Source organism: Callorhinus ursinus, unplaced genomic scaffold (assembly GCF_003265705.2).
Source record: "Callorhinus ursinus isolate GAN/ISIS: 27379988/994484 unplaced genomic scaffold, GSC_fseal_2.0 scaffold15, whole genome shotgun sequence".
Taxonomy (NCBI): Eukaryota; Metazoa; Chordata; class Mammalia; order Carnivora; family Otariidae; genus Callorhinus; species Callorhinus ursinus.
In genome coordinates, this window is record NW_027397077.1 from 2802273 (window position 1) to 2818125 (window position 15853).

Below are 15853 nucleotides of genomic sequence, written 5' to 3' on the forward strand. Positions count from 1 at the left end.
AAAAAACGATTAGGCCTAGGCTCTCTGGCCTGTGGGATGTTAGGGAGTGGGGGTGGGGTAGAACTTGCTATCCGATTCCAAACAAGTGCTGAGAATATGACACTTGGTAAAAAGCAAGGTGAGCTCAACATTATTGTTCCCTGGCATGTCAGCTGACAGTTCTACAAAGGGTCCTCTTTTAGCTGAACAGGATTAGTGATGGCCTTAGTCTGGGGCATCTCCACTCCTGATTTCAGCCTCCTCAAGGGACTTCATTTTGGTTAAGTTGCCAGTCTGGAAGTTTGAGCAGATAACTTCTCTGCTGCATCTCATTCATTTTTTCAAGTATTTCCTGAGGGTCCCTTATGGATTGTACACTAGGGATATGGTAAGCAGACAACTCTATTTCCCAGAGCTTGCACATCAGTAAGAATGCCTGGAAGTGGATCAGGTACTCTGCTACCCACGCCTTCATCCCGGGAGTACACTGTCAAAGAGGAGCCTGTATGTGCAAGTATTCTCTGAGTGAGTTTCAGCAAGATCTGAAGTTTTGCTGCAGTGGAGATGAGGGCCTTGAGGGCTGGTAAGGTCCCTTGAAGCCAATGCAGAACAAAGAGGACTGGAGCTGGAATTTGCGGAGCATGATAGGACAAACATTTACCGAACTTTTTTTAAGTGCTGGAAGGTCTTAGTAATTACATATATTAATCTCATTTAATCTTCATGATAACCTTCTGAAATTCGGTGCCATTATTTATTTCTGTTCTGTAAGTCGGCAAACAGGTACAGAGAAGTAAGTAACTTGCCCAAGTTTACACGATGATAATCTGGGACTTAAGTTGAAAACAGAGCTCTTTACGTTCTTAGGGCCAGTTGTTGAACAAAGAACCTAAAGCAGAGGGTGTTTGGGGTTCCTGTGAAGAGGCCAATTTTCTGGCAGGTGAGACTGTAAGGAAGGTTGAAGCCAGCTTTGTGAAACCCTTGGGAAGACCTCCAAAAGGCAGTGACGTGGAAGAGTTTTTAGGAAGATAAATGTGGCCAGGTTGCAGAATGAATAGCAAGAGCGCCTTGTGGTCGGCCACCAGTCTCCCTCCAGTTCGGTTTCCTTACTCTGGGAAGGAGCGCGGTGAGGTGGGTTTGCGGGCTGTTTCTGCAGGGGCGGCCCCGGTGTCGGGCTGAACCCCCGGAGCTCTGGGCCGGGGAGGAAGCACAGAGATGAAGCCGCTCACTCCTTCCTAGAGAGGAGACCACAGTGTTCTGACCGTGGCGCGGGCTGCTGACGTCACGCCGGCGCGGCAGGGACTGGCTGCGAGCTGCCCGGGGGCGCTCCGACGCCCGAGTGCCGCCAGGTGCGGCCGGAGGCCCTCGGGAAACGCCGTGTGTGTCGAGCGGGCGTGCGGGACTGCGACGGTCTGTTCTCGGAGCCGGGGCCGGCCGGCCGCAGCGCCTCTTCCCGGAGCGCGGGAAACTGGAGCGAGGGGTCGGAGCCAGCTGGCCCTGAAGAGGGAAGGGAGAAGCTTGTTCGAGAGCTCTGTTTTGGGAGTCGGGAGACCTGGGTCCCATTTGTATGTACTTAAGGGAGGAAGCGAACTTCTGATTGCTTCAGTTCTCCGATTTCGAGAAGCACATGCTGTTCCTTGCTTTGCCACTTGACAAAGTTGCGCGGGCGGAATGACTATATGTGAGAGTTATCAACTTCCTTTAAGCTTTTATTCTCCTCTAATAGTAACAGTACTTTTAACAGCTGATACTATTTATTGAAGGCATTTTTCTAAATACTTCCCATGTATTACTCATGCATCATCACAATCCTATGAAGTAGTTATTATCTACGCCATATAACATTTGAAAAACGACCTCAGAAAGGTTAAATAGCTTACCCAAGATCAATTGGCTAATAAATCTAGAACAGGGATTCAAACCCAGGGAGTCCTGGCCCCAGAGCCCATGCCGTAAGACAAAATGTAATCAGAACATCAAAACAATGGGAAGTGCTACAGTAGAGCCACGTAAAATTCTTTGAGAATGTTGAGGAGAAAGGGCCTTGCAAGTCAAGAAAAATTAGCCATGTGTAGTGGTTCACATTTGAGCTGAATATTAAAGTTGAGTAAGTTTGAAAATAAGTAGTTTGTTCAGTGTCAAATAGGGGGTGCCAGTGGATTGGGATGGATTATACTGGTTGCCAGCCTTTTAATAATGTTCTTTCCTTTCCGTTCAGAGGGAGTTCTTAAAAGCTTTCCTCCTAAGAGGGGTCCTTAACATCTTCCAAAAGACTCCCCCTGTCCTTTCTTGGAGATTCTGCTTCACATAGATGCGGTTTTATTTTCCTGAAATTCCTCTGCCTCTGTTGTAAGATAACTGGAAAGGAGTTTCCTTGATGTTGACTCAGCCTGTTCTCAGAAGAGCTGACCTCATTTTTGACATAGTACCTGCGCAGTTAGTATTTTCAAATAAATGAATAACCATCCTCAATCAAAGATGGACTGGACTTAAGGCTTTTGCTCTTTTCCCATGTGTTTTTAGAATCAAAGGATCACAGAATGTTGGTACTAGTTTTCCACTTTCATTTCACAGATAGAAAACAAATCACAGAGAAGACTGAGTGACTAGCTTTAGGTCGAACACGTTAGTGGCAAAGCCCAAACTCGAATCCAGACTTCTTGACTCAGGCCAGTGTTTGTTCTAATGTCCTCTACTGTAGCCCCAGTTTTTGACTTTTGAAGTCAATGGCTTTTCCAGTCGGTTTGGGGAGGCCTTTGGCTCCAACTTTTTTTTTTTCTTTTAAAGATTTTATTTATCTGACAGAGACAGCGAGAGAGGGAACATAAGCAGGGGGAGTGGGAGAGGGAGAAGCAGGCCCCCCACGGAGCAGGGAGCCTGATGTGGGGCTCAATCTCAGGACCCTGGGATCATGACCTGAGCCGAAGGCAGATGCTCAAGGACTGAGCCACCCAGGCACCCCTCCAACTTATCACTTGTGGAGGAAATTTCACCTCAGGATAGTCCTTAGGAGCACCTGCCCCCTTTGTGCATTGTCAGATCTCTTGGAAGACAAGCCACTTACTGATTTTTGTCATTGGTGATACTTTTTTTTCAGATTTATTTGAGAGGGTGCATGTGGGAGGGGCAGAGGGAGAAGGATTGAGTCTTTTAAGATTTTATTTGGCAGAGAGAGAGAGAGATAGTGAGAGCAGGAATACAAGCAGGGGGAGTGGGAGAAGGAGAGGCAGGCTTCCCGCTGAGCAGGGAGCCCGATGCGGGGCTCAATCCCAGGACCCTGGGATCACAACCTGAGCCGAAGGCAGACGCTTAATGACTGAGCCACCCAGGCGCCCCAGAAGGATTGAGCCTTAAGCAGCCTCTGGGCTGAGCTTGGAGCCCAACGTGGGGCTTGATCTCACCACTCTGAGATCACAACCTGAGCCGAAACCAGGAATCAACCACTTACCCAAATGCACCACCCAGGCGCCCCATGGGTGATACACTTTTAAGAAAATAATGATATTCTTCATTCAGACTTAAAATAGTTATTTGGTTAGGGATTGGCTATTTCTGAGTTCCTCTGAATTCAGAATAGGAAGTAGGCTGACAATTTATGGGTGCTTTTTTTTCTCCTCCCTCCATGCCTCAGATTCCTGCCCTTCCTCGAGAGAAGCCCCCAGGAGACAAACCAGTGTCGCTTGTGTTCCTCACAGCTTATCTCTGGGTAAGTGTAAATCTAACTAGAGCGCCTAGGATGGGTTCTTACGGGGGTGCTCATTCTGAAGTGGTGGCAGACTTACAGTGGGACCCACCAGTGACCACTACACCTAAACCCTGCAGACTGAAAACACAGAACCACCCAAAAATAGTCCCACCTTATTAAAATCAGAGTGAGTGTGGCCCATTGTGGAAGCAGGCAACAGAATAATTGGCTATAGGACACATCAGAGAATGTACTAATTTTATATCACATGTACTTAAACTGTAGCAAGAATAGCTACCCCCTGTGCAGTTACCTGGTAGCTGGTCACTGAACTGCTAACTCTAATGCCTAATGATGTAGCCGTCAGGTGTGGAAAACTGGTAGGAAATTACTGGACAACCCATGGCAAAAGTGATTTCAGTGTTTCCTCAGAGAATATGAATGCACTCCTGGCTCTGTTTGGAACAAGAGCCTAAGTAAGAGCAACTTCACTGTTACTGGGCATCAGAAGGCAACATGGAGCTTGGGGATCTGTTAAATTCAGTAAGAATAGTACTGTATGAACTGGATTTTTAGGCTATGGAAACTCTATGAATAGATTGTGACCATTTATGGCCTGAAGAATTCAGTCTAGTTTAATATGTATGCATAATACATGTACGTGTGTGTCTGTGTATGTGTATATGCATTGAGAGATGCCTAGAAAAAAAGGTCATCAAAAAACTAACTGTATTTTCACTGGGTGGTAGGATTTCAAGTAATTTCCTTTGTGGACTAACTGACTGTTTTTTAGAATGAGTATGCATTCTTTGTAGGGTTAAAAAAAAAACTTTTTGAGACAATAAAAATGAAGGAAATAAAAGCGTGGTTAGAGTTTTGGTTTTATGTTGAGCTATTTAAACCACCTGGCGTTAATTTTTGTTTTTTTAAAGATTTTATTTATTTATTTGGCAGAGAGAGACACAGAGAGAGAAGGAACACAAGCAGGGGGAGTGGGAGAGGGAGAAGCAGGCTCCCCACAGAGCAGGGAGCCCAACGCAGGGCTCGATCCCAGGACCCTGGGATCATGACCTGAGCCGAAGGTAGACGCTTAACGACTGAGCCACCCAGGCGCTCCTGGCGTTAATTTTTGTAGACAGAAATATCTATCCTGGAAGTTTATACATTAGATAGATGCATTCAGGAAAAATATTCAATATATTTAACAACCAGTGCAGTACAGTGCTGTCCAATCAGATCAGTCTCTGACTATACATAATTTGTGCAGAGATACCAGTGTATACCAACTAACTCTTAGCCAGGGTAGATCCATATGTACCAATAAGAAATGATCTTGAAGACACATTCTTTAGTGAAACACAGAACCTATAGAACAATTTTATGTAGAGAGAATCAAATGGTCTATGTATAAAAATATGTGGAAAAAAGACTGAGTGAATATACTCCAAACTTAATAATGATAATCTCTGGGAAGGAAATGGGCTTGTATGGGTAGGGTGGGATGGTGATAAAAAAATGACTAATTTATCCTATATCCTTCTGTATTATCTAAATATTATAATGTGAGGATCTATTCATGTGTAATGTGTCAGTGTCTCCAGCACCATCCAGGGAAGATGTTGCTGATGTGTGGCACCTGAATATCTGTTCTCAGATTCTCTGTGCCCTTATTCAGAGCATCAGGGTTTCAAAGTCTGATGCCACCAAGATCATCTAAGTATTTCTCTTTCTCCAGTTCTAAGCAGTGTCCTGATGACAATGATTACGGTTCCCATATAGTTTTTCTGTAGTGGAGAGAATGTGTCAACCCGCCGGACATTGAGCATATAAATTTTTCATTGTAGATCAGGAAAGGTGACTGTTTTGTACATTATTTTGTGAATTTGATAGTGTATATCAGATTCTGAAGCACTTCATTAGTGTCAAAGGTGAGGGCCAGATTCTGGACCATGGTGCTATAGTCAAGTTACTGTCCAACGGGAATCTCTTCCCCAAGGACCACCCCATCCTATTTTTCCTCTAAACAAAACAATCTTACTTTCTTTCAGTAAGCAGGGCTCTAGTTTTCAAACCTAAAGGTCTTCCAGATGGATGCAGAGGGGAGAGCTACAGATGCTGAATGTTTTGGAGAGAGAAGTCCAAAAAGACACTTAACCAAGGTAAGTGAATAGGAAGGATTGGTGTGATGGACCTAGTAAAAATTACAGCCTGGATAACCTTTTTTTTTAATTATTTATTTTTAGAGACAGGGGGAGGGGCAGAGGGAGAGAGAGAATCTGAAGCAGACTCCCTCTATGGGGTCTGGGAGGGAGCCCAACATGGGGCTTGATCCCAGGACCCTTAGATCATGACCTGAGTTAAAACCAAGAGTCAGGGTGCCTGGGTGGCTCAGTTGGTTGGGTGACTGCCTTTGGCTCGGGTCATGGTTCCGGGGTCCTGGGATCGAGCCCTGCATCAGGCTCCCTGCTCAGCGAGAAGCCTGCTTCTCCCTCTCCCACTCCCCCTGCTTGTGTTCCCTCTCTCGCCGTCTCTTTCTGTCAGTTAAATAAGTAAAATCTTCAAAAAATAATAAAAAATAAAACCAAGAGTTGGACACTTAACCTACTGAGCCACCCAGGCGCCCCTCCTTTGAAATCCTAAAGAGAAACTCTAATTTCTAAAGAATGATAGAAGCTTGTACTTTCTCAAGCAGCACGAGCAATATATTGCTTACAGGCAACCTAAGGAAATATAATTACTCTTCACCTAGTTTTTGAGTAGTAGAGACTGTAGGTAAGTAGGTAGTTTTCCCTAACACTAATTTGCCCAAGATTGGTATACTTATCCCTTTCACATTCTACTATTTATCACTCTGGATGATCCTAAATTACCTGGATTCGTTTTTAGTATTTAAGTGTTCCAGAATCAATCACGATAGGGAATTTTATAGATTTCCCAATATGTGTCACTACTTAATCTCTTCTCCCTATTATCTAATCTTTTCTCCAGGTCATTGTGATCTATCTCAATTACTGAGAAGAGGATAAAAATCAAGATTCCACAATGCACGTCCCCTGTTCTGCACAGAGGACATTTTCCCTTTTGATTTTTTTTTTTCCACCCAGACAAGATGACCAAGCCTGATGCAACAGTGTTAAATGACTTGTGGAAGATGTGCAGGGTCAGAGAACCTGGTCATCTGGGTTTGTGTTTGGAGAAGGTAAAGACGCATGCTGAAGAAGGAAGAGAAGGGGTATCCTGCAGGAATGCCCAAGGGAACAGTGCATGCACACATATACCCAAAGCTTTCCTAGGACAGAGTTACTGTAACCATAATCATCTTTGAGAACGTTCATTGTTAAGTGTCATGAATTTGAGAGTTTCCTCTAAACCTGAACCTATTGGACAGACATTCCTTGTGTTATAGGCAGCATGAGTTCCAGCCAGATTTCACTGCAAATGAACCCTCAGAGACTTAACATGCAGAAGAAATCTTCAAAGTGTAGTGAATGTGGGAAATTCTTTACTCAGAGATCATCTCTTACCCAGCATCAGAGGATTCACACAGGAGAGAAGCCCTATGTATGTAGTGAATGTGGAACTTGTTTCCGTAAACAGTCAAATCTTACTCAGCATTTGAGGATTCACACAGGAGAGAAACCTTATAAATGTAATGAATGCGAGAAAGCCTTTCAAACAAAAGCAATCCTTGTCCAGCATCTGAGAATTCATACTGGAGAGAAACCCTATAAGTGCACTGAATGTGGCAAAGCCTTTTGTCAGAGTCCATCCCTTATCAAACACCTGCGAATTCATACTGGAGAGAAACCGTATAAATGCGCTGAATGTGGCAAAGCCTTTAGTCAAAGCATTTGCCTTACCCGTCACCAGAGAAGTCACTCTGGAGATAAACCTTATAAGTGTAATGAATGTGGGAAAGCCTTTAATCAGAGCGCATGCCTCATGCAGCATCAGAGAATTCATTCAGGAGAGAAGCCTTACACATGTACTGAATGTGGTAAAGCCTTCACTCAGAACTCCTCCCTTGTTGAACATGAGAGAACTCACACTGGAGAGAAACTTTACAAGTGTAGTGAGTGTGAAAAAACTTTCCGCAAACAAGCACACCTTAGTGAACATTACAGAATTCATACCGGAGAAAAACCTTATGAATGTGTTGAATGTGGAAAATCCTTCAGGCACAGCTCAGCACTTGTTCGACATCAGAGGCTTCATGCTGGAGAATAAAACTTGGGATATAACCAGCGTGGAAAGATTTGTATGAAAGTGCCATTTCCCCCCCTCTCCAAAATTCTTAGGAGTTTAAGACTCAGTCTTCAGCTGGGACAAATGTTCTGTATGTTGAGCAAGATGCAATGTGTCCTGAAAGTTAAGAAAATCGACTCAGAACTAGATAGTCTTGAGTTTGGGGACTTCTCTGCCACTTAATGGGAGTAAGACCGGATCCTCTCTCAGCCTGTTTTCCCCATCCTCCTCAGAAGAATAATGAGGATACTTACTAGGGTTGTCTTGAAAATAAAGTAAGTTGTATGTAATAAATAACTGCCATTAATTGGCTTTGAGTTATAGATGTTCCAAACGTATATAAATCTAGCTACTGAAAACAAGCTAAGTTCAGCATTAGTTTTTGGTTCTCAATGTGTTTTTTAGGAACTTTTTTTTAAACATTCTTGAAATTGGGCTGATTTCATCCTTAATCTACAGAAAGTAAATGTCTGAAAGACATTACATCAGAAAGTAGATTTAAATAGAACACAATTTAAGACCAGTTTATCCTTGAGAAAATTCAGATTTAATCAGAGAAAAAAGAAATTATTGGGATTTGAGTGGACATTGTGAAGTGTACTTCTGGGTACCCTGAAGAGCTTTTTTAGATTTTGATACCTCCCACTGTTGGATCTTCACTTCAAGCTCTAGACCTCTCTTTTCCATGAAAAGGGAGCCTTGCTGACACTAAATAAAAACTTGTGTTGTAGGACTTTTGTGTGTTTGTGTTGTGGGGAGAAGCGGGGAGGGGGTTGGTGAGGAGAAGTTACATGAGAATAAAGAGGGTTGGAAATAGAAGAGAACATAAGTACGTTGATTAGTATGTGGCTGTACTTGTTTGGAATTTGTAACTAAATAAAGAAAATTTCACTTAAAATAGAGTTGGGAGGCCAGAGGGAGGAGCTCACACATACGACACCTTGCAGCCCTTTGCAGAACCAACAGAAAGAGCCATACCTTGCATTCCTAACAAGAAGCCTACTTTACTAACCTCCAGCAGGAAGAAAGAAGATTATCTCCTTGCCTGGCAATAGCCTAGCCAATGAGCCCGTCACAACTCAGCCAATGAAAAGCCATTACGTTTCAAACTCTCAGTGTACTCCAATGGACATTTAGTTTATAACAACAACTCCACAAATTCCCCCTTTCCTCTGTAAAAGAGCAGTCCCCTCCTGACTTGTCTACGGTTTTGTAGTAGGTTGTATGTCCTGAATTGCAATTGTCTTCTATTCTCAAATATACTCATTATACCGGTAAAATAATTGACTTTTATTTTTAAGGTTGACAAATTCTAGAGCACAACACTAACGGGGGCCTCTTAAGGGAAAAGGAGGGCAGAAGACATTGAATTCTCAAGTGTCAGCAAGTGGTACTACTGACCAACAACTTTTGGTTTATTCTCGTGTAACAAGTCCAGAGGTTGGCAGCCCGTGGCTGGTGCAGCAGCTCCTCGAGGCATGCTATTAGGATCCAAGTGCCTTGAATCTTTCCACTGTACCACCCAGAGAAAGGATCTGCCTTCCTTAGGCCAAAAAATGGCTCCAATACTCCTAGGTTTCATGTATGTGCTCCTGGATGTAGCAGGATGTAGCGAGAAGGACAAAGGTTTGTGCTTGCCAGATCTGCTTTCTTGTATCAAACGCCTGGTAGCTTTATTAAGCAGACTTCTACTTGTATCTCTCTTTTTTTATAGTGTTATTAACTACAGTCTCCATGTTATACATTAGATCCTCTCTTCTATCAAGATCCCTTTTATTAGAAGCTCACTTGTACAAGATCCACTTTTATCTCTAAAATTGCCAGAATTGTTATATGGCTACCTTTAGCAGGAGCTGGGGAACTATTCTTAAATAGGCACATTATCATCTTCTTCCAAAGTGGGCTTCTGCTAATGAAGAAGATCTGTTTAATGACAAAATTCTCTGTAGCAATTATGTTAAATTTTTGAATTTTACTGATCTGGAAAAATGCTCAGAATATAATGTCATGTGAAAAGCAGGACAGAAAACATATGCAATATAATCTCAATTTTTTTAAAAAATACCCCACACGTGGGAGTTCCAAAATGTTAACAGTAGTTAATATCTACAGAGTTAGCCTCATGTCAAAGGGGTATTGGTAGATACGATTTTTATCATACTAAATTTTTTCTGAATTTTCTATAATGAACTTGTATTATCTTTAAATAGGAAAAAAAAAGTGTCACTGTAAAAAACATCCCATATACTCATAAGCATGACTAAGTCCAAAATATTTACACTTACTCAGTTTCATCTTCATTGTCAAAAGAAAGGAGGCAACTGTTTTTGATTTGCTTTTGTGAGTTCTTTTTAACTGAGTCCTGCTTATTTATTTCATCTTCATTTGCCTTCCTCTTTTTTGAGCTTGCTGTTAAACCGGAATATTTTTCATCCGAGGAACGTTTGACTGGTTTTCGATACATGATTCTTCCATCAACTATAGCTGGTTCTTCATCTGCAGCAAAAACAAAGTTAAAGAACTTTTTCTCATTATTTTGTTTTTATTAGAGACTCAAATGGCAAGAACATCTCAGATGATAATGAACAATGTTCTAAGTCAATTCAGTCTGGTCTTCTCCACTGTTTCTAGCTACACCCACAGGACATGTAGTCCCTTAAAAAACACTCACTTCCTGAAGTACTCCATCATATTGCCAGTCCCCAAATAATTACAGTCACGCTGTATTTTTAAGTATTATGAAAAGTGATTGTTTGGAACTCCAGGATTTTTCCTCAAAGCAATGTAATAAATGTTCAGGAAAAATGAAAACTATACCATGTAGCATATCATGTTTCAGGTACTGATTAAATACACTCTGTTGACTAATTTGTAAAACTAACCACCTATTTTTTTTTAACAGGATGTTTTTATTTAAATTTGCATTTAATCCTCATAACAACCAGGTAAGGTAGGTACCATTATAGTCCCCACTGACTGATGAGGTAGCTGAGGCTGGGATGTGAAATGACTTGTTCAAGATCACGTATCTGGTGCGTGTTAAAACCAAAGTTTGAACCTAGGACTGTCTCCTTCAAACATACCATACTATTACATAAGACAATTTCATATTCCAGGCTCCCTACACTGTTAGAAAAACCAGATTACTTTCAGACATACCTGCTTTGGCAGCCTTTATTTCTGCTTTAATTTTCATGACTTCTTCAACTGACAGGTCTCCCTTTTTTAAAACCACCACTTGGGGCTGTTCATCTTCTTTGTCACTGTGATCACCATCTTCATCTGGGAGCTGAGGCTGGATTCTCTGGGAGAAAACACAAACACAATATGGAGGCTGCTGACCTTGAACCAAATACAACTGCTGTCTCTGTGAGACACTGTGATGACTAAGTGACAAGGGTAACTTGAATCACTAAATATATTTGGCAAAGAATTTTCAAGTAACTCTTAAGGGCCTAACCTTGCCACACTTGGTAAGAGGTCTACCTGCCAGTTACCCTGCAGTGCAGACCCAAAAGGATTAATATCCTTCTCAGCAGGACCGCAGTCTGCAGTTCCCAGGGTCAGCGGCCTCTGCTTCATGGACTGCCAGCATGCCCAGCCTCCTCAGGGCGTGCTGAACCGCATCCGTTCTCTCTGCTCTTCATCGACTGTTTTCCCTTCCATCGCCTCTCAAAGCCTGACAAAAAAAATAATCAACCCCAAAGTACAGAAAGCAGCAAGTAAAAGGTAGTCTTTCTCCCACTTCTGATGATCTCTCCTCCCTTCCAACGGCTTCAGTTTTGTGGGCATCCTATCAGCTGTTTTCTAAGTGTACAAAAACATGGAAGTATAGAAACCATTCTGTATACAAACAGGATACTGTACATCGTACTATGTGACTTGCTTTCTTTTCTTTACGAAAGTTCCCAAACATAAAAAAGTACAGAGAACACCAACACAAACCATGTATTCAGCATATACATGTAACAAGTGGTAGCCTTTGGCCAGTTATTCAGAGTTTCAAAAAATGTTAGATACCATAAAAGTCCCTCTCCAACTTTTTTACTCAAAAAATATCTTTGTATAATACCTTGGAATTATCTATTAATATGGAATTATCTATTATAAAGATTTTGTTTAAGGATTTTATTTGTCAGAGAGAGAGAGAGAGACAGCACACAAGCAGGGGGAGCGGCAGGCAGAGGGAGAAGCAGACTCCCTGCTGAGCATGGAGCCCGACACAGGACTCGATCCCGGGACCTTGGGATCATGACCTGAGCCGAAGGCAGATGCTTAACCCCGACTGAGCCACACAGTCGTCCCTGGAATTATCTATTTTAAAAATCACTGCCTAGTATTTAAGTATATATGTGGTCATCTCATGGTTTATTTGGCCAATACCCTGTAAAAAATTCTGGTTGTTTCTAGTTTTTTTTCCACTATGCACATATTTTTGTTTACCTTTTTCTACCATGTACTTGTTTTTGGTCACTTTTGTGAACTCATATGTAAGATAAATTCCTGGAAGTGGAATTGTTGGGTTGAAAGGCAGTATACCCACCACATATTATTCAAATAACTTGTTATTCCACCTCTCACAGAGCCTTCCTTGTCTCCCAAACACGGCAACAGAGCACTCCAGGATCTGGCCCGTGAACACAGCTTTATCCTATACCATACTCATGACCTCTGGACTCCAGCCAGGTTGGAGGATTGCATATCCATGAACATATTAGCTCCTTCACCTCCCTTGTCTCTGAACAAGTTCCCAGTGCCTAGAAAGCTCCACTGCCCCCGGTCCACACCTACTCTAGCTGCCTTCTAAGACTTAGATTCTTCAGAAGTACTTTCCTAATGTAGCCTCATCTTCTTTCTCACACTGTGCATAGCTCATAGGGAGCATGTGCCATACTGAGTTATCCATATTTTTCTATCTGGTTCCACTAGGTAGCTCCTTTGAGGTACTATGTGTTTCATCTCTGTATCTAGAGGCACAGAGCTTGGCAAACATCAGGGATTCAAGGAATATCTGTTGATCCACTCATGAATGACTAATAGGATGAAAAATGAACTACCTAAAGCCCTGGCTGGCAAGTCACTCACAGGCACATTCATTCATTTTGTCTTAATCACTTGACACAAGTGCATGCTCTTTAATAATATCCATGTTAGTTCACTGACTACTCATTAGTTTTGCCTATTTTTTTCCCAGTAAGACAAAGATTCCAGTAAGTGACCACAAACTAGTAGGTAATTATTTTTCACCAAGGATATGGGAAAGTGAAATAAAATAAAATAATTCCTGGGGCGCCTGGCTGGCTCAGTTGGTTGTAGAGCATGTGACTCTTTTTTTTTTTTTTTTAAAGATTTTATTTATTTATTTGACACACACAGAGAGATAGCGAGAGAGAGAGAGAGAGAGAGAGAGAGGGAGAGAACACAAGCAGGGGGAATGGCAGGCAGAGGGAGAAGCAGGCTTCCTGCATGAGCAGGGAGCCCGATGTGGGGCTCGATCCCAGGACCCTGGGATCATGACCTGAGCTAAAGGCAGCGGTTTAACCAACTGAGCCACCCAGGCACCCCGAGCATGTGACTCTGGATTGTTGAGTTCAAGCCCCACAATGGGTGTAGAGACTACTTAAAAATAAAATCTTAAAAAAAAAAAATTCCTGGTGCTCAATAGCTTGAGAATCATTAATTCTGATTCTTTTTGTTTACACAACTGCCTGGAAAATAAGAAACAGTCAAAGAAACAGTGGCTGCTCAAAGCCACTCCTGAATTAACTCTCAAGAAGGTGAATAAGGTAATGTAGCTCAATTATATAATGATTTCCCATGAAACACTTCTTTTTGTTAATACATCACTAGAACGATGGTTATACTGCCAACCTGATTAAGAGTGCAGTTGGTTTCTCAAACACAGAAACATGGGGTATCCCTCTGTGGAAGTCTCTTAATTAAGTCAGTCAGTCTAAATCATTGGTATGAACTGGGAAAGCAGCTGTCCCCACCCCAAGTTCTCCTAAAACAGCATTCCATGCTAGAATCTTCAAGGTGTTAATTATGTACACATGATCATCACAAGGACCTCAAGCAAACTATAAAATTAGGTCTCATATTCTCATTACTAAATCCATGTCTCTTTCCTCAAATCTCATCCTCTTTGTCATTATCACTGTTTTTGGTCCTGGGGGAATCCATCACTCCCTGATCATGTTATCTCTAACCAAAAATGGCTCCTTGTTGCCTACTGAACGGGCCATGTGGCCTCCCCTCCCACAATTCCTCAATCACCTCTACACACAGTCCATGACTCATCATCTTTTTTTTTTCTTTTTAAGATTTTGTTTTTAAGCAATCTCTAACATCCAATGTGGAGCTCGAACCTACAACCCTGCGATGAAGAGTCACGTGTTCCACTAACTGAGCCAGCCAGGCGCCCCGTTGACTCACCATCTTTACACCTTTATCCACCTTTCTTTCCATCTCTACCTGCTGTCCTACCCATGCTCAAGATTCTAAGTATCCCTTTGTCCATGAAGCCTCGCCTGATAAGCACAGTCAGTACAAATGGGTCACCTTACTAGCTGGTGCCAGGCACTGTGCCAGGTGCTGGGAAAATACAGAAAGATTAAGATAATAACTTAGAGAGTTTGATTTAGTGCTGGTGATACACAGGAGAGCAAGTAGTTGCAATGCAAAATGATGAATATCTCAGATATGGACAAAGTGAATAGAAAAAGAGAGGAAAAGTCATTGGAGGAGTTTTGAAGAGGTTCACAGAGGTGTAACCTGTGAAGGCAGAGATCAGGTAGACAGGAAGGTTATAAAAGAATATGGTATTTTGGAGATCCATCTCTTTGTCCTTTAACAGCCTGGCACAATGCCTGGATTTAGCACATACACACTGGATTCAGTAATTTCACCCAAGTCAATCTTGTTTCTTTTCCTAAACTCTAAGTGACTTGAGGAGTGGGTATTAGTGAAAGTACTAGACATAGAGTGCTAAATGAAGTCTTTATTTCTCCACACAATCCCTAAGCATAACAGTCTCTTCCTATTGAAAGAAGTAGGGCAGGTCTCTCTCCTGCATTCCCAGCAGTCCAGCGATCTGGAGCATGAATTGGGGAACTCACTCAGTGCCCCAGTTAGCCCCTGGGAGGGCTCAGACTGATTCCCACTGATTCTCATCCCTAAACTATTCAGGTGTTGTTCCTTCCCGAAGCTCCTCTTCTATTTAGATCCAGGATATTCTTAAAAATACATTTTTTTTCGGGGGGGGGGGGAGCGGTAAACAACAAAGCATAAAAATAGATCTAGGGCATTCTTCCAAAAATGCTCCAGACTCCAGGCCTAGGACATCAGGCCATTTGATCAAGTGGCCTCAGTTTCTTTATCTGGAAAACGGGACTAAGCTACCACTCGTCCTGCTAACTATAGGTTTTGGGATAAGCAAATAAAACGAGAGAGGAAAGTGATCTTTCTTAACCATCTACCAAAGACGAAGCGCTTTATCGGCGTCAAGTCATTTTCAAGAACACAACAGCACTACGAAAAACGACAAATAGCTTCCTGGGCATACGCAGCTGTAGTTGTTTGAAGAGGACCAGCCTGGGGGCTGAGGCCCATCCAGATTCCCGACTGGGCGCAGGTGAGAGAGGGGACCTGTCAGTGCCTGCCCTCCAAGGCAGAAGCCGGAAGTGTCAGGGTAGCCCGCGTTTCTGAGATAACGCGACTGGCCTGGGCTCACCTTGGTTTCCACGGTAGGCCCTTCCCTGTAGCCGACCTGTTCCTTGAAGCGAGCCAGGAACGCCGGTTCGGCTGGCCGCACGTACGAAACCTGGTTTCGCTTGCTCATAGCTGCTCCGGGGAAAAACAAGTTACCGGGGCCGCCTGGAGATGGTACATTGGCGACGGCGCCTACTCGTGACGTCACGTAGCCCCGCCCCCTAGCCAGAGGCC

General features: G+C 42.8%; 2 protein-coding genes across 6 annotated transcripts in view; one reads left to right on the forward strand and one right to left on the reverse strand.

Moving 5' to 3' along the window:
* LOC112833828 (uncharacterized) overlaps nt 1-8312 on the forward strand; it is a 23556-nt gene extending 15244 nt beyond the window's left edge. For 2 of the 5 annotated variants that reach the window (XM_073901048.1, XM_073901051.1), the window contains exons 2-4: nt 3611-3685; nt 5713-5823; nt 6653-8312. In XM_073901048.1, the coding sequence (XP_073757149.1) occupies nt 7076-7891 (816 nt within the window). In that variant the 5' untranslated portion in view covers nt 3611-3685; nt 5713-5823; nt 6653-7075 and the 3' untranslated portion in view covers nt 7892-8312. Of the gene's footprint in view, nt 1-1204; nt 1661-3177; nt 3686-5712; nt 5824-6652 lie in introns of those variants that run through there. The other 3 variants (XM_073901047.1, XM_073901050.1, XM_073901049.1) reach the window with 3 other exon arrangements.
* KIAA1143 (KIAA1143 ortholog) lies at nt 1162-15816 on the reverse strand. Its single transcript, XM_025885202.2, has 4 exons — nt 15642-15816; nt 11069-11213; nt 10195-10405; nt 1162-1476 (listed from the first exon to the last, which is right to left on the reverse strand). Exons 1-4 carry the CDS (start codon nt 15747-15749, stop codon nt 1215-1217), a joined length of 726 nt encoding a protein of 241 aa, XP_025740987.2. The 5' UTR covers nt 15750-15816; the 3' UTR covers nt 1162-1214.
* Between the last annotated feature and the right edge of the window lie 37 nt (nt 15817-15853).